We start from the raw sequence: 22,603 nt of genomic DNA on the forward strand, positions 1-22,603 counted from the left end.
AAAATAATCTTACTTGTTGGTCTGTTCTGTTGGCAGGGAGGAACAGTAACTACAACTGACCAAATGACGACAAATTCCTGTTTTAAAAATGTACCCAGATAGAATAGTTTGATGAAATTTTAAAGAAAACAGATTACCTTTGAAGCACCTTTTGTTATGAAAACTAAGCAAATGGAACAGAAATCAGTCTCAATCATGCACTGCAAGTATTGGATGTTGCTGCCACAATAAGAAATGGGCATTTGTGTGGTTCTCCAAAGCTCTCCTTTAGCGGTGACTTCAACAATGCATGCACCCTCCATCAAAGAAAGCCGACTATAACCTTCAATAAAAAGAAAGAACCTTTCTTCAAGTCATTACCAAACTTAAATAAAAGCAATGTTGTTGTTGTTGTTGTTGTTGTTGTTGTGGGGTTTAACGGCATTTTTCAGCACGATAGGCTATACATGGCGGCCAGTATTAATGGTGGAGGAAGAACCCGGAAAACCCCGGAAAGAACCACCGACCCACGAGAAGCTACTGGCAAGCTTTCTCACATGCCCACATTGGCTGAATCTTAGACTCGAACCGCCGCAGACAGAGGTGAGATGGCAGTGATCCGTAACGAAGAGCGCTTTAGACCACTCGGCCACTCGGGGCCCCTAAATAAAAGCAATGGAATCTGAGGGATTGTTTCATTTTCCAACATGACTGGAACACATTTACTGTGCCATGAAAGTTTCCTTTTTGCAGTAAAAAAGTTTTTGCATACGAACGCTACTAGCAGTGAATTAAAATGCAAACTGATTTTACCGACTTAGGATGTACTGAAAAATAAATGTGCTTTATGATTCGTTACGTGATTGTGCTTTTTTTCCCCCACTGAATTCAGACCTAGATGACCTGTAACAAAATTATTGAATATTTTAAATCTGTATGTGTGCATATTTTTGATGGAATTATTTGTATTGTGGATTCAATGTATGTGATGAGATTCATGGGTGAGTACATGGCATTGATACTCTATTCATGCTATACATTAGACATGCATATACAAACAGTATACACATATATGTACCAATGCGTGGTTCTCTGAATAAAGTAAAAATATTATCTACAGGTTTACTTCTCATTCAGTATTCATTGATTTAAGATGGTAACTGTGCCAATGAAGCATGTATTTTTGTGCCTGCATTTATTACCTAACCCTTCCCCCTTTGCAGATGTTTTGGGGTACATGCATAATTTTCTTCAGCTATCTGACCTGGTTGCTTATAACATGGTTCGGTCTATAACACAATCGGGTTCTATGGCTCCCAACTACCATGTTATAGTGGGGTCACAATGTATTTGGAGACGTACAGTAAAACATGCTTAAAACATGCCCAGGTATTTGGAGACGTACAGTAAAACATGCTTAAAACATGCCCAGGTATTTGGAGACGTACAGTAAAACATGCTTAAAACAATGCCAGGTATTTGGAGACGTACAGTAAAACATGCTTAAAACAGACTCAGGTATTTGGATATGTACAGGTAAACATGTTTAAAACAGACTCAGGTATTTGGATATGTACAGTAAAACATGTTTCAAACAAACTTCTAAGGACCCAAAAATTACTTCATTGTGTTCATTATTTTTCATCATCATGTAGTGATTGTACATATTATTGCTTAAATATAAATGAGCATTGACTATGCAGTAAAACTGCTTATCTGTTCTCATGCAAAACATATACTGTTTTGTGAAAATTAATGAAAATAATCAAAGACTGGTCAGCAAAGATAGTCAGCAAAGCCAAACAGCCAAGCATCTGATTTTGATTTTCAGTAATCAATCATAAACCCTTAAAGTTTTTTTCTTTAGAAAAGTTCCTTTTACACAGTTTGGTTTTAATATTTTCAATTCCTCACATTTTTTAACATTTTTTCTTAGATCAGTTGTTGTTGTTGTTGTTGTGAGGTTTAACGCCATTTTTCAGCACAAGATAGGCTGTACATGGCGGCCAGTATTAATGGTGGAGGAAGAACCCGGAAAAACACCGGAAAGAACCATTGACCCACGAGAAGCTACTGGCAAGCTTTCTCACATACCCACATAGGCCGAATCTGAGACTCAAACCCACGCAGACAGAGGTGAGATGGCAGTGATCCATGACGGTGAGCACTTTAAACCACTCGGCCACTCAGGGCCCCTCTTAGATCAGTGATAAATAGTGTTATACATATACTGTTATTGGTTATCAGTCTCCAGTATCAGAAACTGTTGACTTTCTAAAATAACCAGGTGACACTGATAATTCAGGGACAGGGCCCCGGGTGGCCAAGCGCAGACCTGCCAACTCTTATAATTTTGCCGTCATTCTTATGAAAATTACCCTTAAAATACGTACTTACGGAATAAAAGGAAAAAGTGAGGAAATATGATTGTTGCTGTAAATTTAAGATAATTGGATCATCCATGTTTGATTTGGATCCGGGTTTCATATTAGCTATAGTGGAATTAGAGAACCAGACTAACTTTTCAATAGTGCCTCAGATGTTTTAAACTGCACATGTTTTTACCACGTGAAGTGTCTGCATGATCAAACGTTTGATTACACAGTTTTCTAAAAATGGCTTCCAACTGCTGATGCATGTTAAAAACGAAAAGGAGAACAAAAGCCTCATAAAAAGTTTTAATAATCAATACAGAAGAATAAAACGGAATCTGAATGAAAGGAGGAAGAGACACAATTATGTTTATTGAACATCACATGTTGATTTGAGTATTCACATGGTGGGAAATACGATTACTGTTGTAATGTGACATGAAGAAAAAATTCCATGAATAACATCAAGTTGAGAGACAGCCATTGAGCTGCATAGGGTTTGGATTTGAAGATTGTGCAACTGTACTCTAAGTAAATAAGGTGTATGTGCACTTTACAAACCTTTCAGATTAACATAATGTTTACCATTGATGGATCATTTCGAAATACCGAACTTTTTAAATTCACATTTTCCAACTTGACAATAGCAGCAGTATGTGATATTTTATTCTACCTTACTGAAAACTGGTCAAACTTGTGGAATAAAATCAACTGCCTTACTAATACGATCTTCTTAGGGTTGGCAGATCTGTAAGCGGTGTAAAACGCTTGCCTTTACTGATCACTGCCATCTCACCTCTGTCCAAAAGTTTTTGAGTCTTGAGCTCGGCCAGTGTGAGTATATGAGAAAGCTGCCAGTAGCTTGCCAGTGTTTTCCTGTGTTCTTCCTTCACCAGTTATACTAGCTGCCATGTATAGCCTATCTTGCACTGAGAAATGGCATCAAACTGAAAACAACAAGAACAACAACAATTCAGGGACACCAAACAATGTTTATAAGGATGTAAAAATGAAATTATCAGTAAAAGAAATATAGAGAATATCTCCAACTGATTAAAATCGATGAATTAACTGATCATCAGTCATGCAAATTCACAACACTACTGATTACTACCAGTGTCTTTGAAGTTTCATTAACAATTTGTTTGTATGCAGGTACTTTCAGGGGCTTATTTTTTCCCTACTTTTGTTAAGCTGATTTTATGCTACCTTGGAAATTGTTTGTGTCCTGCATTGTGAAATAAATTTTATATGATCCTACACTGCAAGCAGTGTTGTTTTATTGACAGTTGATACAGTGTTGTCCTGCTTTGTAAAATAAGTTTTGTATAGTGCTATGCCACAGTAAGCATAAGTTTATTGATAATTGGTACAATGTTTTCAGCATGTGAAATAAGTCTGACATGGTACTATGCCAGTCAGTGTAATTTTATTGAGAATTGTTATCCTACATTAGGAAATAAATCCTTAGTGTCATTGTTATCCTGCATTAGGAAATAAATCCTTAGTGTCATTGTTATCCTGCATTAGGAAATAAATCCTTAGTGTCATTGTTATCCTGCATTAGGAAATAAATCCTTAGTGTCATTGTTATCCTGCATTAGGAAATAAATCCTTAGTGTCATTGTTATCCTTCATTAGGAAATAAATCCTTAGTGTCATTGTTATCCTGCATTAGGAAATAAATCCTTAGTGTCATTGTTGTCCTGCATTAGGAAATAAATCCTTAGTGTACTAGACACAGTCAGCTTAAATTTATTGATAATTGTTACAGTTGTATTAGTGAACGTGATTTCAAAATATTCAAATTAATATGATATTTATAAGGTAGGTAGAAAGCAGTTCTGTCCATTATTTGTTATTTATTTGTTAGTTATACAGTAGAAAGTTGATATAATTTTATTTCTTACAGATCCTGTATTAGTGAAAATCCATTTTATGACATGCTGTCAGCTCGAAGGAAGAAGGCAGCACAGCCAAAATGAGCAACCCACTGTGTTACTATGCAACATGGAGGATGCAGAGACAGTTCTGGTGAACGTTTTTTGATGAATTGTGATGTATTGGAGCTCTGTTCTAATCAGTTTAATCAATGTATCAGGGATTTGATTGTACTTGTAATTAATTAGGTGTTTTTGAAGATAACATATTCCTTTACTGGACCAGAGATTTGCCACAACTGGCATCTTTTTTTGTAAATTATGAATTACGGCAAGATCATAAGGAACATGTTTTATGATTTTATGTTTAGTTCACCTTGCCGAAAAGCCAAGCGAGTTTATGGTATGGCCATGTGTCCATCGTGTCATCTATGGTACTTCCTGCTTTAAGCCGTTGTTTGTTACCACTCTTCTGAACCGATTTCAGTTGAACTTGAAATATGGGTTTCTATCATCAAACACAAAACAAAAAAGTTCAGTAGCAAGCATGATCTATGCATAATAACTGAGCGATCTGTGCATAATAATTAAGCGATCTTGCATCTAATTAGTTAACCTTGTTACCACTCTTAAGGCCATATTTCCTATCCAGTTTTTATCAAATGTACGCTTAAATCATTATTACTACTGAGCAAGTATGATAAAGAATGAGATCCATCCGTAAACTGACAATGCTTCTGATTGGCAGAGCTTGTTACCACACTGGAGGTCATATTTCTGATCCAATTTTGATGAAACTTGGAATCATTGATTATGTCATTAAAATCTCAGATGAGTTTGATAATGTGCAAAATCCATACATACCAAGTTGGTGATCTTGAATCTAATTGGGGGAGCTTGTTACACCTCCAGAGGTCATATTTCTGATCTGATTTTGATCAAACATTAAATGTAGGCTTATATCACCAAGAACTTGGGTTACCTGCATAAAAAGTGAGATCCACACATACTAAGGAGGTGATCTTGCATCTGATTGGCTGACCCTGATACCACTCTGGAGGTCAGATTTCTGATCAGATTTTGATCCGACTTGGAATAGATACCTCTGAGATCTCAGATGAAATCATTAATGGGTGAGATGTAGGTACATCAATGAGTTGATCTTACATCTGATTAGGTGAAATTGTTGCCTTTTTGGAGGTCGTATATCTTGACCAATTTTAATCAGACATGAAATGTATGCTTATGTCATCAAGATCTTGTAAGTTCAGTAATGAGTGAGATGCATGCATACTAATCAGGTGATCTTGCATTCTGATTGGCTGTGCTTGTTGTCACTCTGGAAACCATATTTCTGATCCCATTTGGATCAGACCTGAAATAAGGACTTATGTCGTCAAGATCTTGAATGGGTTCTATAATGAACAGAGTCTATGGATATTAATGATGTAATCATGGATCTGATTGGCTGTCCTTATTATCAATCGCGAAACCATATTTGTGGATATTAATTATGCCTTTACTTTTAGAAAGACATGTTATCAGATATATTTTTTCAAAATAGGGTAAAATGAACATGACACAAAAAGTTTGGGAAGTACTTTTCATAGGATGTGTTTATATAGTACTACATAATCCAGCTGAGTGAAATAGCCATAAGCTATATAAGCCAGGTTAGCATTATCAGGCCCCCATTGGGCCTCTTGTTTTTTGTCTTGTTTTGTTTTGCCTAGGTTTTTGACTCTTCAGTTTAAGGTAAATAAAACTTGGTCTTTTCTACAACTATAACTTAAATAATAGATGAATATTTCAACATTAGATGAAATGAAATATAGAGCATAGATTCTAGTGTACAAGATGTTCATTTTCATGTATGTTGCTTTTTCCTGTTAATACTCACTATCTATAATTCAGTTATATAGTCTGCAATTATTAATCAACTGAATTGATTCAATTTCCTTTCCATATTTCCTTGGTGTATAAATTATTGGACAGACTGTTTGCACAGTCAATTCACAATCACCCATTGTTTTAAATCCTCGATACATAATATACCACTGACTAAATTTTCAGTGTGGAACATTCCACTAATTGACATGTACCTTATCAGTAATTTGTATTTTGAACTACTTTCATGGTTCACCTTCTTATCTTAATGTTGAGTACTTCTATACATATTCCATCTTTTTATTTAGAGATTACTTCCAAATGGTGCAAAATTATCTGCTAATTAGATGGCTTGATTTGATTGATGATAATTTTTGAATTACTTTTTAGAGCAGTCTTTTGCTTAATGACATGGAAATTAGTTTGAAAAAGGTCTCACTTGAAATTTGTTTTCATCTTTAATAGACAGTGTTGAAGCAAACTGATAATAATTATAAGCTGCATTCAGCAGTATTGATGTTGTGTCATGCTTCTTCAGATATGTTACCCAGTCATAATACCTTAGAGGTATGACCGCTGCCTTGCAAATTAAGCTCTCCCAAGTTAAATTTTAGCTTAGTTGTTCGTCCACATAGATGGTAGTCAGACAAGAGTGATCTTCCTTCGGATAGAGGTCTTGGTGTCAAATCCTGTCCATGCTTAAGTTACTACTGCCACTTGTGCTAGAAAGCATGCTTTTTCAGAGACATCACAGAAAAATCTTGGATCATGTGGTATTTTCCACACTACTGAGCAAGTTGGAGGATTTTGTCATCTAAGGGAAGTAAGTTTACACTGTATTTCAAACTTTTTGATGCTCTTTTCTGTCCAGGACAAAATTTTCTATCTTCATTTTATTCCTTAGTGTCCACTTTATGATAAGTTCATACAACACTTGACTGGTTGCTTTGATCTGTATATTTAGGTGTCAGGACAATGAGCTCTCAGTAAAAAAAAGGCAAGCATATTAAACTGGCCTCGGTTGATCAGACATGTCCAGAAAGTGGGAGTGTGATTCGGACCATTCTTGAGACATTAAAGGCAAGGCAGATAAATGCACAGAGTGGAAGATGCCAATAGTATTGCTACTGCCACCACCTCAGTGAACAGATTTCCTTTCGCAGTAATGTTGGTAGCAGAGAGCACATTCACACAGTGTGTCATGAGCCCTTGCTCTACCTTAATGTCTGGGGGCCCCGAGTGGCTGAGTGGTCTAAAGCGCTTACCATTACAGATCACTGCCATCTCACCTCTGTCTGTGTGTGTTCGAGTCTCGGATTCAGCCAGTGTGGGTATGTGAGAAAGCTTGCCAGTAGCTTTTCATGGGTTGGTGGTTCTTTCTGGGATTTTCCTGGGTTCTTCCTCCACCATTTATACTGGTCACCATGTATAGCCTGTCTTGTGCTGAAAAATGGCATTAAGGCCTACAACAACAACAACAACCTTTATGTCCTCAACTGGACTGATGCTTTGGGCAATACTGTTAGGACTAATACCTTTATGTCCTCAACCAGAACTAATGCTTTGGGCAATACTGTTAGGACTAATACCTTGTAAGTACAACAGCCCGTCTTCATCTTTCAAAGAATGACATTAGAGGCAGATTGATAACAATTAGCACAAGCTCAGACATGGCCTGATGCAATTACAGGCATTGGATATCCCCTAAACTGTCCCTGCATCATGAACTTTACACCAGAAAGGGAGGAGAAGATAACTCAGTTCTGTCAAGCATGGAATCTGTGATCAGTTTTAGATCATTCACAGTCAACATCAAATCCCATCAAGCCTGAGGGGAGGCGACTGCCCGTTGTAGTACATGACCATTATGGACCTACTGCTGTTGCTTACCAACATCAACTGGCTACATGGCCCAATACAGTACTACTGCTGTGACATTACAGTCCAGGATTCCCAATACCTGTCCCCAGACCATTTACAGTACTTTCTGCAATTGTCTTGAATACGATGACTTGTGATGATAAGCCAAAAGCTCAATCCAACAATGTCAGTGGAAGAAACAAAGTCTAACCAAGTTGCAGACAAATGGCTCTTTTTCTGCAATCTGAACACAGCCTACCCTCACCTGCTGATAGCCCTGAGAGGCAAAATGTTTTGGTATATGATAACAATAAGACTCCTGTTTGACTTGGTTTATAGGGCTAATGCTATTGTGTTTGACTTGGTTTATAGGGCTAATGCTATCGTGTTTGACTTGGTTTATAGGGCTAATGCTGTCATGTTTGACTTGGTTTATAGGGCTAATGCTATCATGTTTAACTTGGTTTTTAGGGCTAATGCTATCATGTTTGACTTGGTTTATAGGGCTAATGCTATCATGTTTGACTTGGTTTAGGACCAATGCTTCAGCAGTCAGAATACAGCTTAAACCCTTTCATCAAGAACTGTGCTATGGAGTCTGTCTCATGGGTCAAGCAGTGATATAGAAGCACAGTACTCACCTCATGCCATTGCTGTGTCTGTTTTTTTTCCTTTGATGCATTTCTGTCCACCTCTGCTGTCTGGGTTATCATCATGTAACTTCCCTTGGATTGGGTTACATAATGCAACTTCCCTTGGATTGCGCTATCATCTTGCAACTTCCTTTGGACTGGATTACATAATGTAACTTCCCTTGGATTGGGCTATCATCATGTAACCTCCCTTGAATTGGGCTACCATCATGTAACCTCCCTTGGATTGGGCTATCATCATGTAACCTCCCTTGGATTGGGCTATCATCATGTAACCTCCCTTGGATTGGGCTATCATCGTGTAACCTCCCCTTGGATTGGGCTATCATCATGTAAACCCCCCTGGATTGGGCTATCATCATGTAACCTCCCTTGGATTGGGCTATCATCATGTAACCTCCCTTGGATTGGGCTATCATCATGTAACCTCCCTTGGATTGGGCTATCATCATGCAACTTCCTTTGGATTGCAGTAGGTCCCTAAGAGTCTGCAACTTCACAGGTTGATAGACTCAAAGCCATGCCATCATGTAACTTCCTTGGATTTAATTAGGCCACTGAAATGCAAACTTCACAGACTGATAGACCCAAAGCTATGCCATAGTCTCCTTGGAAAGATAAAGGAACAGGATGCAGCCTCCATGGCATTAAGAACAGGGAAGATTTTCCTTCCCTTTCTATTGATCCAGTCAGCCACAATGCCATGATTACACTTCCTTTTTAGCATCTGTTTTTGTGGCTGCTGCTCATCAGCAAATCTGTTTTTGTGGATGCCGCTCATAGGCAGTTGTCTTTGTGGCTGCTGCTCAAACAATCTATCTTAGTGGCTGCTGCTTATGGGAAATCTATCATTGTGGCTGCTGCTTATTGGCAATCTGACTTTATGGCTACTGCTTATTGGCAATCTGACTTTATGGCTACTGCTTATTGGCAATCTGACTTTATGGCTACTGCTTATTGGCAATCTGACTTTATGGCTGCTGCTTATTGGCAATCTGACTTTATGGCTGCTGCTTATTGGCAATCTGACTTTATGGCTACTGCTTATTGGCAATCTGACTATGGCTGCTGCTTATTGGCAATCTGACTTTATGGCTACTGCTTATTGGCAATCTGACTTTATGGCTGCCACATCTTAGGAAGAAACCAGTATGTGGAGTAAAATAAGTTTCTTTGATAATACTTAATCATAATATGGATACACTCTCCCAGCCTTCTACAGTTACATCCAACTGGCAAAACATGCATTCCTTTCCGGTATGTTTGGATGGAATTCAGCACTGATCAATCCATCCAAGTGGCAGTCACTCTTACTTGATGTCTGCCTATGTCGACACACAATGGAAGCTATTCTTATAGTTAAAATTTAACTTGGGAGGGTTGGATTTGCAAGGTACTGGTCATACTCCTAAGGTATTATGAGCAGGTAATTATTATTCAAGAAACATTTTACACTAAAAAGTTTTCTTCAGTATTTGACAATGTTTTAATTGAAACATCCTTCACCATCATGTCCGAGTAATCTGTTATTGCATAAAATTTCAGATTTACAAATTTAAGCACTATTGCATCACATAATGACACTTTTTTGTCATACTGATGTTTGTTATATTTGTAATTATAATAGCATTATTATAATAATTACTATTATAACATTGTTACCATATTTGTATCATTTTTCTGTATTACAAACATAATAGCACATCATGTCATGTAAGGCAAAGGCATCCTGTTCAAAGACATTTGAAGGTTATTTGTAAGGCATGCCTTAAGTTTTCATAAATTCAGTATTTTTTGTAAGTAAACTCACACAATATTTCAGATAAAATTTATGAATTGTCATTCTTATGATCACCAAGGCTCGTTCAAGATTTTTGGCAAATTTTGCATATTTCTTATAATGTGAGTACTCCTGTTATATCTACTTTGTATGGTAACATCAAAGAGATTTTTAGCTTGACCTGGAGTAATTTATTTTTGTTTGATTTGGTTTGGTTTGGTTTGGTGTTTGTATCACAGAAATTCATTTTTTATTTTAACTTGGTTTGGTTTGAGTCTCCATTAGTCATCTCTGGCATCATGCTGACTATTGACTCTCCATTAGTCATCTCTGGCATCATGCTGACTATTGAGTCTCCATTAGTCATCTCTGGCATCATGCGGACTATTGAGTCTCCATTAGTCATCTCTGGCATCATGCGGGAGAATGCATCAGGTTTCTTTTTCATCCCCACACCCACAAGGGGACAAGTCATTTTGAATGGACTGCTTGGTCTACATCCCAAACCCACAAGGGGACAAGTCATCTTGAATGGACTGTACTTGGTCTACATCTCCTAGCCCACAGGGCAAGTCATTTTTAAATTGAATGTACTTTTTTGTCTACATCCTCAAATCCACAAGGGAACAAGCCATTTTGAATGGGGCTGTACTTGGTCTATATCCCCAAGTCCACAAAGTGACTGTCATTTTAAATAGTCTGTACTTTGTCTACTGCAAGAAAATGTATAATTCTTTCATGAAAGTTAATCCTTTAATTCTAATGTCTGTAGTCTTATTGTATGTATTTTAAAATGCATCTAAAATCAAATATTGGGTGGATGTCAAAAGAAATCCCTTTTAAAAAGACAATTAGAGGTACAGATAAATCAAATAAAGTTGAAATGGTCATAGGTTTTTATTTTTTTTAAATGCAGAATTTCATCACATATAACTGCTCTGTACATTAATTGTATTGAGCATCTCAAATTTAATAAATTATAACTCTGTCCAATCCTAGGAATCTGGGCTGGAAATCATAATCTCTCGTTGAGCTTGAGATTTTGTTTCATCCAAGCACAAGTGACGTTACTTTTGAATGTTTGTTTCATCCAGTCATAAATGAGGTTATTTCTGATTAGTGAAAACTCAAGTTCTAAATCAGGCTTAGGATCTCCAGGCTTAAGTTTAAAATTAGTAGATCTTATTTTTTTCAGCCCATTTCATGTCAGATACTGTCAGGCCGTGTCATGTCAGATACTCTCAGGCCATGTCATGTCAGATATTTTCAGGCCATGTCATGTCAGACATTTCTGAGTATTGATGGTGGGTTCTTACTAGTGGAAGATAAATGATAGTTATTTCTTCAGATTACTAGGTTTGGTAATAGGTATATCTTGATTTGACTTAGCATATGAGGAGGAGATAAAAGATACATTTGAGTTTTAAATGTTTTTGGATTACACAGGTCTTTATGTAAATGTAAGAAAATTAAAGTACCTTTAAGTAGGTCCTCCTTGCACATTCTTTTTGGTAAGGTGTTCCGTCCAGTATGAATTAATTTACATTTTGACTGTGAAGCAATGTTGAAAAATTTAATTAGTCCTTATGCATTATTCGTGGTAAATATATTTTCACATGATATTTTTCTCACCACCTGGCCAGTTTAAAATGTACATACTTTGAACTTGTAGACTATAAATTGTATTTTTGAAGATGCCTCACTCTGGTCTTTTAGTAATTATACAAACACAAAATGATATTTACCTAAAAATACATCAAATACAAAACTTGTCTCATAAATTGCACATATGAATATAGAGTTGTATTGAATTATTACCTACTTGTATATTAATGTCAGTATTTAGTATTTTATTAATATTTAAATAGTTTTGTAGTAACATGTTAGGATTACTTCATGGAATCACAGTGAGCTATGTTGTGGAACATTCTTCCATCAGAAACATATGGTAGAAATAATTATAGTGGTCCACCTCTTGTATGGCCCCCTCACCAGCAGCCGCACCCTTTACATGGCAAGTTTTCTCATCACTGATGAGTTTGTTTACCCTCTGATGCAGCATTTTAGACCAAAAATGTCAAATTTACCCCTCAAAATGGGCCATATTTATCAAATGTGTCCAAAACCAGTATTTAATTCATATGGTTAGGTAAGTAATCCAGTAATCTCTACTGTTGCCTGTTCTCATTACTGAGAGAAGTGTTGGCAAAAGTAAATTGTAACATGTACCATGTACCACTTAGGTTAATACTATGTGATTATCAACAAATGATGAAATTTACAGGGCTCAGCAATATTGTGATAGAGTTTTGACCATGACACAGCTGTTGAGGTCATAACTTTGATGATTACGACTGGACATAATTGTCAAGGTCATAACCTGGTCTACATAGGCTTAATATAGCATTCAGACACGAAGAGAAATTAACTCGGCAGCAGTGGCAAAATGGAATGAGAATGATTCAAATACCAAGTGATGATTTTACCAAGATTTAAATGACAATGTGTTTGAATGTTTTTGCCATGAGCATACCAACAATTCCCCACTCACATTTCATGCTTAAGAATCAAGAACTATTATTGCATGTTCACTTGAATTAATATTAGAAGAAACTTTCCATAGTTAATTTCTACTTTTAATTGGATATATTAAATTCATTTAAGTTACATATAGCTTTCTTACTACATATGCATACATGTACTTCTTGCAAATATAATCCCCTCTGGAAAGGCTACCCCTCTTATGAGGACACTTTCTTGGTGCAGAATGGGTGGCCATGTATATAAGAGGTTGATCACTGTACCACTACAACTGAGATAAGTTCCTAAAACCTATATATACATATATATTTTTAAAATAAAGATTAACTGCATGAAGATTTTAAATACTTAAGAAATGGTACATCTGTAACATGCATACTGTGTAACATCTGTAACATGCATACTATGTAACATCTGTAACATGCATACTATGTAACATCTGTAACATGCATACTGTGTAACATGCATACTGTGTAACATCTGTAATGTGCATACTATGTAACATCTGTAACATGCATACTATATAACATCTGTAACATGCATACTGTGTAACATCTGTTACATGCATACTATGTAACATCTGTTACATGCACACTGTGTAACATTTGTGACATGCATACTATATAACATCTGTTACATGCATACTGTGTAACATCTGTTACATGCATAATAAGTAACATCTGTTACATGCATACTGTGTAACATCTGTAACATGCATACTATTTTATTTTTGTTACCCTGTCTTAGGAGACAAACTTTATTCAGGTCAGTAAAAAAAGGAAGACTGACCTACAAAGATTATGATCACCTGTTTCCACTGGAGGGGTATACATTTTATTTCCTCATATAATTCATTCACTCTACTGTGCTTGTACATTACTTTGTATAGTTATAATTTATTTTTGGGGGGCATACAGTTATAAACCATGTTCATTAACATTCATCAGGTGTAGATTATTGAGCTGAAATTTACTTACTGAAGTGTGTTGTGAATAGTTGTACTTTCAAAAATAGTGGGGTTTTTTCTTCAAAATCCAGTGTTTCTGATGGTCACCCTGGTTTCACATATATATTTAAGTATGCTGAGTAACCTCCCTTTACTGACAATTTTTTTTGTTTTTGTTTTAGTGGAGTCTATGATCTCATTGTTTTGATTACTTTGAAGATGTTGATGTGAAATTTCAAGCAATGAGTTTGGCAATGCTATATATAACAATAAATGTTTTGTGTTTTGTTTTTAATGATAGAAAATATCAGTTATAATTTTAAAAAGAGTTATCTTTTAATGGTCGAAAATATCCAGTATAATACATAGGAAGAGTCATTTTTTAATAGTAGAAAACATAAATTATAATAAAAAAGAGGTGTTGTATTTTAATTATTTTAATGGTAGAAAGTATCCATTATAATAAGAAAGAAGTGTCTTCTTTTATTTTCACTAACAATATAAAAGAATGTGTTTATTAGCTTTCTGGATAGCCCTTATCTGTAATATTTTATGTGAGGCAGAGGGTTTTAAAGAATGTAAATAGTCAATATTTTTGGAAATATACAGTATGTTTGCCATGTGAACTTACATCTAGATTCTCCACACTTTGAGCAACAAGTTGTCAGTTTATATGTTGGAGTATATTCCTAACATTTTTCTGTGTAAGTATTTTATAGATAATATGCATGAATGTCTGTACTTGTATATTTGAGGTGAGATAGGTACATAACAGTAAGTATGAAGACTGATTGCTTTTTTGAGAATTAATTTTTAACCAGATGTTGGAGTTATAGTAGCCCAATAGAAATTACATGCCATTTTTCATGTTTTGTCTATCCTTGTTTTGGGATTTCTTGTTGCAAAACAGGACATACATATTGTTTACACAATCTACATCATCAGACCCAGCAATGTATTCTTTTTTTCCATACATGTTTTCAATTGAGTTAGATACTGTAGGATAATTTGTCTTGTTGGGGCTCAATTGTTGTGGTTTTGTAAACAAAATAAAAGACATTTTTGTGGATACTTAATTTATACTTTTGCTTGTCAAAGTTTGCATATTTTAACCTCTATAAATTACTAAATAATGAATATAGAAGAATATAACTGTGCTGATTTTAATTGCTTGAGTATTTAAAAGAATACTACCACACATATGAGTACAAATCAACAACACATATGAGTACAAATCAAAGACTGACAAGTTCACTAGTTAGTGTTTTTGTCATAGTGAATAACTTAACTGGAAACTAACACAGCCAACAACAATAAAATAAAATTTCCACTTCTTTGAGCACAAATAAAACTGGTCAGGATTAATCATTTACACCATGTTTCTGTCTGAGTGCTCAAAATCAAAATTAAGCCAATGCCGCCAAGATGCTAACTAAATTGAAAGATATTGGAATCACTCATTTGTATGTGGTTGCCTCATGTACACAACAACTTCAACCACTAGACTTCATATAAATAAAGAGGACAAAGAATTAAAATCACACTTCCACAAATGGTATGCTAAACAGGTCGTTGAGGCCATTGATGAAAAGAGAGATGTTACTGGTGATGATCACTGCTCTTGTATTAGTGAGCCATGCAACTTCGTCAGGGATAATTGCAGGTCACGTGACAATGAGTGAAAGATCAGACCTAATTGTCAGTTTTTTTTTAGAAATCTGGACTTGTTTAATTCTGTATTTGGAGATTATTTAGCTGTCAGACCTTTGTGTATACCCTAACTGACACAATGTTGATTCTGTGGCTTGGTCCAAAAATCGGTGAAGCATGAGTTTTAATGCCTGCTGTAACTAGTGTATAAACATAATGTTCATTAATAAAAATGATTCAAGCCAAAATACACAGATAAAATAAATTTTTCATAAACAGTTGTACTCAAATGAAGGAACGATTTGAATAAGTTACATTTTTAATTTTCCTATGCTAGTATCCTTTAATACTCTTTCTTTCATTTTTAATTACAACTTTGGATATCTGATGCTTATTTCTCATTTCTCTCTGACATTGCATATCAAACATAATTATTTAAGGCATTTAATGAAAATTACAGCAAATGGATACCTCATCGATATGTGTGCATTGAAACTATATAAAATGCTTTGTAATTCGTTTTCTGATAGAGGTAAAATAAATACATGTAAAAGCTAATATTTTATTACAAAATTTCAGTATTAATCTCTAGGAATGAAACACAGTTAAAAAAAGGGGGAGGGTGTCATAACCCAAGGCTAATTTTTCCTTGGTCTTTCAATTCAAGGTTCAGGGCAACAACAGAAACCATGAAAATTGGTCCCCCATGAAAATGCCTGATACCATAGTACTTACATATGACTCTTTAAAGTTAAACATGGGTAACACGTCATGGGATAGAAGTTTTGGTAGAGAGTCAGTAAATGGAGAAGTTGCAGTAACACTACCACCACTCCACCCCTTTTCTTTATTGACCATCCTTTGACAGTATTGTGTGGCCCCTTTGGGGGGACAAATGTCAGAAATGTACTTTGATGCTGGATGAAGTGGTCTTATTAGAAAGTGGCTTTGAGATGGACCTTAACAGGTAGCCACTTTACAACAAAGGGAGGAAATCTTATCATGGAAATTTTATCATAAAGTATTTATATATACATGTACAATTGATATAAGTGTAATATACATTGTATACAGTTTTTGAGCTTTCGGTGAGGGTTGAAAAAGTTTGCACTAGGATTACTTGCAACATATGAATTTATCAATATTGATTGTTATGCATCTTGACTGTCATGTAAATATTACAAACCTAGCGTGGTATCTTGACTGTCACGTAAATATTACAAACCTAGCGTGGTATCTTGACTGTCACGTAAATATTACAAACCTAGCGTGGTATCTTGACTGTCATATAAATATTACAAACCTAGCGTGGTATCTTGACTATCACATAAATATTACAAACCTAGCATGGTATCTTGACTGTCACGTAAATATTACAAACCTAGCATGGTATCTTGACTGACACGTAAATATTACAAACCTAGCGTGGTATCTTGACTCATGTAAATATTACAAACCTAGCATGGTATCTTGACTGTCACATAAGTATTACAAACCTAGCGTGGTATTTTGACTGTCATATAAATATTACAAACCTAGCGTGGTATCTTGACTGTCATGTAAATATTACAAACCTAGCATGGTATCTTGACTGTCACGTAAATATTACAAACCTAGCATGGTATCTTGACTGTCACATAAATATTACAAACCTAGCACGGTATCTTGACTGACACATAAATATTACAAACGTAGCGTCGTATCTTGACTGTCACATAAATATTACAAACCTTGCGTGGTATTTTGACTGTCACATAAATATTACAAACCTAGCATGGTATCTTGACTGTCACATAAATATTACAAACCTAGCGTGGTATCTTGACTGTCACATAAATATTACAAACCTAGCGTGGTATCTTGACTGACACATAAATATTACAAACCTAGTGTCGTATCTTGACTGTCACATAAATATTACAAACCTAGCGTGAAATGCCTCTGAATGAGTTGCCTGACTCCGCTTGTATAATTGGTTGGAATTCCGCTTGAAATAATGGTTGGAATTCCACTTGTATAAATGGATGGAATTCCTCTTGATATAATGGTTGGAATTCCACTTGTAATAATGGTTGGAATTCTACTTGGAATAATGGCTGGAATTCCACTTGGAATAATGGTTGGAATTCTGCTTGAATAATGGTTCTAAATGCATTCAGATTTGGCAATAGTGGCATGTACACAGATCCATTTCTGCACATGTACAGGAGCATTTTACGCTGGATAATGCACTGTTTTGATAATGCTTGATTTAAGAATTTGATATTTATTGTATGAATACATTTCAAAGCTTTGTTCAAGACTTCTACACCATTGCATTCATATTTCTTTTGATCTTGACATGTACACAAATTACTGTTTATGAATTCTCAAATGGTAATTGTTCTTTCTGTTATTTATTCCATTAGTTAAAAAGACCTGATTTGTGGACAACTGTCCCATGTTTTAAGATTAGCTAATATATATCCTCGAGTCCTAACCAAATAAAGGGGAGGAGGGTGAGTGTGTGTAATGAATTTAAAATCAAATGGAGTGTGGGGGTGAGCGGGTATAATAAAGTTGACATGTCCATCCATCATACTTTAATTTCCTGAATTATTTGAGATATCATCGTGGAACCAGATATAATATGATTAGGTATTAATTCCTGTAAAAATTTGGAGTCAGATTGTATCATGACTAGGTATTGATTCCAGTGAAAATTGGACTGTGGTTGTATCATAACTAGGTATTAATTCCTGTAAAAATTAGATTTTGATTGTATTATGAATAGGTATCGATTCCTGTATTAAAAAAATTTGGTTGTATCATGACTAGGGATTGATTTGTGTAAAACAAAATGGATTTTAGTTGTATCATGAATTGGTATTGATTATGTAAGTATTGGATTTTGGTTGTATCATGACTTGATATTGATTCCAGAAGAAAAAAATTGGGAGTCTGTGTCATGATTATTCATTGTTTCCTGTACAAATTGAAGTCTCATTGATGAAGGGTTTGTGTCCAAAGCATATGCTACATTTTCAGAGAACTACTTTCAGAGTTATGTTCCCATTTTTGGACAATCGGACCAGGAGCAGGGGGGTATTCCCATTTTTGGACAATCAGACTGGGAGCAGGGGGGTACTCATTAAGCACTCTCTAACTGACAGATCTAGTGTTAAGATTATTGCAAATTTACTCTTGTCTGTGATGCTAATGAATATTACATGTGTGACAGTCTGACCATTGATATACATCTGCCAGTCTGAAAACAATACAAGCCATCCCTATTCTGAGATAATATGGAATTATCCAATGACTATGGTACAGGTAGAATGCATCATCAAAACTGCTAACTGTATAAAATGATTTCCTGACATTCTGATGTTCAACCAGTCAGAATGAGTGTTACATTTTCAAATGTGTTACAACAAGACAGGAAGAGTGTTACATTTTCAGATGTGTTGAAAGTAGTCATAAAAAGTTACATTTTTATGTTACAACCAGTCAGAAAGAGTGTTACACTTTCAGATGGGCTGCAACCAGTCAGAAAGAGTGTTACATTTTCAGATGGGCTGCAACCAGTTAGAAAGAGTTATATTTTCCAGTGTTTTGCAGTATCACATTGTATTTTGAAGGAAAACCTTTTTTGTTACATGACAGTTGTCCATGCTTTGGAGTATGTTGCAATAATCATAGCTGTACATACAAAGTTTGTGTACTTACCTGCTACAAAGTGATACTTAACAGTCTAGTCTACATTAATAGGAATTTATTACACATAGAATGAAAATCTGCTGTTGCCAAAATAAAATGAAGTACAAGCGAATTCAATATAAATACATATATGTCATGCATGTAATAAAAACATAAATTTTATTCGATTCTGAATTGTTATTTTTTTAAATGGTATTATTTCCTTTTTTGCATTTTCTTCAACAGATTTGACATAAGGAAGCTACAGTGGTTGTAAAAACTGCTGTATGATATGTCAACAGCACTTGTCAGAGTGAAAATGGTACCCATTGTTGTTGTTCAGATTATTTTGATTTATTTTATGACAAGTATATACATTGTTTTCAACACCTCAGTGCAAATGGAATTGCACAAAAATTTTGGAAGATAAAGCTTTTCAAATAAATGTTCAATAAGATAATATATGAAAATGTACAAAATAAAATCACCGGTGGCCTAGTGGTTAGAGCGTCTGCTTCAGATGCAGGTGGTCATGGGTTCGAACCCTGACCAAATCATACCAAAGACTTATAAAATTAGTCCTAACAGCTGCCTTGGTAGGCGCTCACGATTTAGAGGTTTTAGGACTGGTCTACCGGGTGTTAAGATAGTGTGACTGGGTGGGACATCATGCTACTTGTCTGTAGCATGATGCCATAGTGTTAAACATCACTATAAACTGCCACAATGCAGACATCGTAGCGATATGACTGAAAAAAGTTGTTAAAGCTAATTTAAAAATCTAGATCACATCACATCTCTACAGTCTACTCTGTGTATAGTATTATCCTGAAAAGACAATGAGACACAGCAGTCTACTCTGTGTAGTATCATCCTGATGAGACAATGAGACACAGCAGTCTACTCTGTGTATAGTATCATCCTGAGAAGACGATGAGACACAGCTGACTAATCTGTGTATAGTGTCATCCTGAGAAGACAATGAGACACAGCAGTTTACTCAGTGTAGTATCATACTGATGAGACAATGAGACACAGCAGTCTACTCTGTGTATAGTATCATCCTGAGAAGATAATGAGACACAGCATTCTACTCTGTGTATAGTATCATCCTGAGAAGACAATAAGACACAGCAGTCTACTCTGTGTATAGTATCATCCTGAGAAGACAATGAGACACAGCAGTCTATTCTGTGTATAGTATCTTCCTGAAAAGACAATGAGACACAGCAGTCTACTCTGTGTAGTATCTTCCTGAGAAGACAATGAGACACAGCAGTTTACTCAGTGTAGTATCATACTGATGAGACAATGAGACACAGCAGTCTACTCTGTGTATAGTATCATCCTGAGAAGATAATGAGACACAGCATTCTACTCTGTGTATAGTATCATCCTGAGAAGACAATAAGACACAGCAGTCTACTCTGTGTATAGTATCATCCTGAGAAGACAATGAGACACAGCAGTCTATTCTGTGTATAGTATCTTCCTGAAAAGACAATGAGACACAGCAGTCTACTCTGATTGTCAATGTTCCCATCTTTGTTCAGGTTTTAAGAGATTTTCAACTCTAGCACCAATTTGTATTACATGTTATATATTTTATTTATATACATTGTACAAAATTGTCTGATCATAATGTTTTATATTTTGCTTTGTAGTGATTTGTGTTTACATATATTTGGAATGTTTTATCTTCCTGAGTCTCTGTGCAACTCCTTTTTACATTTTTAAAACTTTTGCCTTTAGATGGAACCATATAGCTACTATTGAAATAAGGTGCTGTAAAATGCACACACAGTCACACACACACACACACAAATTCCATTTCCAGCTGGACTGATACATGTGAGAACTGCATACCAGACTTTTAAGTAGGTAATTTGTAAAAGTACTTATTTAAAATCAAACGTGCATGAGTGACAATTAAGCATAACTTTCCAAGTTAAAACATGTATGACAATTAAGCATAACTTGCTCAGTTCAGACATGTATGGCAAATAAGCATAACTTTCTAAGTTCAAACATGTATAAAATGCTTGGCAGTACATTCAGGAGGACATTAAACTCTGACTTTGCCATGGGTCATAAACTCGTTTTCCAGCAAATACCTGTACTTAGCTAATTGTTTTTGAGTACATAGTAATCCAAATGCAACTCAAAACATTTCTTGAGATATTCATTTCAAAGTTGTGTACATCATAATGACTGACCCTGTTGTCCAGCAGCAAAGGAAGTGAACAGACCTTTTGCTGAAACGTCATTTTTGAAAAAATAAAGCTTTCTACGAAAGCGAAAAAATAAGGTCAATAACGCCAAACTGAAGCCTCTAACTGACCGAGAGCTTCTCTAACTCGGTAGGTTTATTTTGTTACTTTATCTTTGTCATTTGTGTTTTTTCAAGTTTGTATGTGCGTTCGTTTACCTGCCGGACGTTTCATTGAGGTCGCACCTCATCTGCTGCTATATGAGTGTGAGTAGTTACATCAGCCTCTCAACCAAATATTTTATCAAGACATACAATATTGTGATCGAGGATCATGTAAATTTATTGTTATAAATCCGTGTGGACAAGATTGTGCTTTTGAAAAGAAGTTTTTGAACCTAATCATGTCCATATCCCCAAGTCTGACGAATGTTTCATAGAGTATGTGTATCGACTCCATTAAACACAACTAAAATATTGCAGTTATCTCTGATCACTTTAGGTATTTGTGTATATCGCTGAGTGACATAAATCACATCAGTATTTTTATGTCTGCCTCGAGAAAATATTCTAGCTGGATTTGATTGTTTGTCCAGCATTACATTATCGTATACAACGAGATTATTAAAAAATCCATTGAGGTCATCTACATATGGGGCTTCATCAATATCGGTAATAAAATTAATAATATCATTACCATCTTTGTCCAACAATTTTGCATTTTCATTAAAATCTTTAAGTACTTCGTAACATCTCTGATCATCAACTGACGGAACTACTAAATACAACTTATCCCACTTGAGCCATCTCATTAACAAATTAAGCAGTAATTGTGTTTTACCCGATCCGGATGGACCTATTATTATCATTCTGATAGAATTCGGTAATGCTGAAATATGGTTGACTGGCTCTTGTTTTCGTGTCGCTGAGAAATCAATGACATCCATGTTATACAAATATAAATAATATGGATTTATATTGTGTTTGATATAGATCATCCACTCCCACAAGTGGATTAACAACAATAATAAAAAATAAAAATCGTGCACTTACAGGCAAGTGTGTGCTACAAATAAATATGAATTTATTTCGTCTCGTACGAAGACAGTTGGTGATATCGCTACTCAATTAAGAAATGTACCAGTTCTCCATGGGCTAAATACCCAGG

At 35.4% G+C, this 22,603-nt stretch overlaps 1 protein-coding gene across 1 annotated transcript in view; it reads left to right on the top strand.

Annotated features, from left to right (window-relative positions):
- LOC149802439 (cytohesin-1-like) overlaps window positions 1-19,409 on the top strand; it is a 149,010-nt gene extending 129,601 nt beyond the window's left edge. Inside the window, exon 13 of the mRNA XM_089951662.1 lies at window positions 4,264-19,409. Within this exon, the coding sequence (XP_089807788.1) occupies window positions 4,264-4,336 (73 nt within the window). The 3' untranslated portion in view covers window positions 4,337-19,409. The remainder of the gene's footprint in view (window positions 1-4,263) is intronic.
- Window positions 19,410-22,603: the final 3,194 nt, after the last annotated feature.

Source organism: Sinohyriopsis cumingii, chromosome 3 (genome assembly GCF_028554795.1).
Source record: "Sinohyriopsis cumingii isolate HCF-2022 chromosome 3, ASM2855479v2, whole genome shotgun sequence".
NCBI lineage: Eukaryota > Metazoa > Mollusca > Bivalvia > Unionida > Unionidae > Sinohyriopsis > Sinohyriopsis cumingii.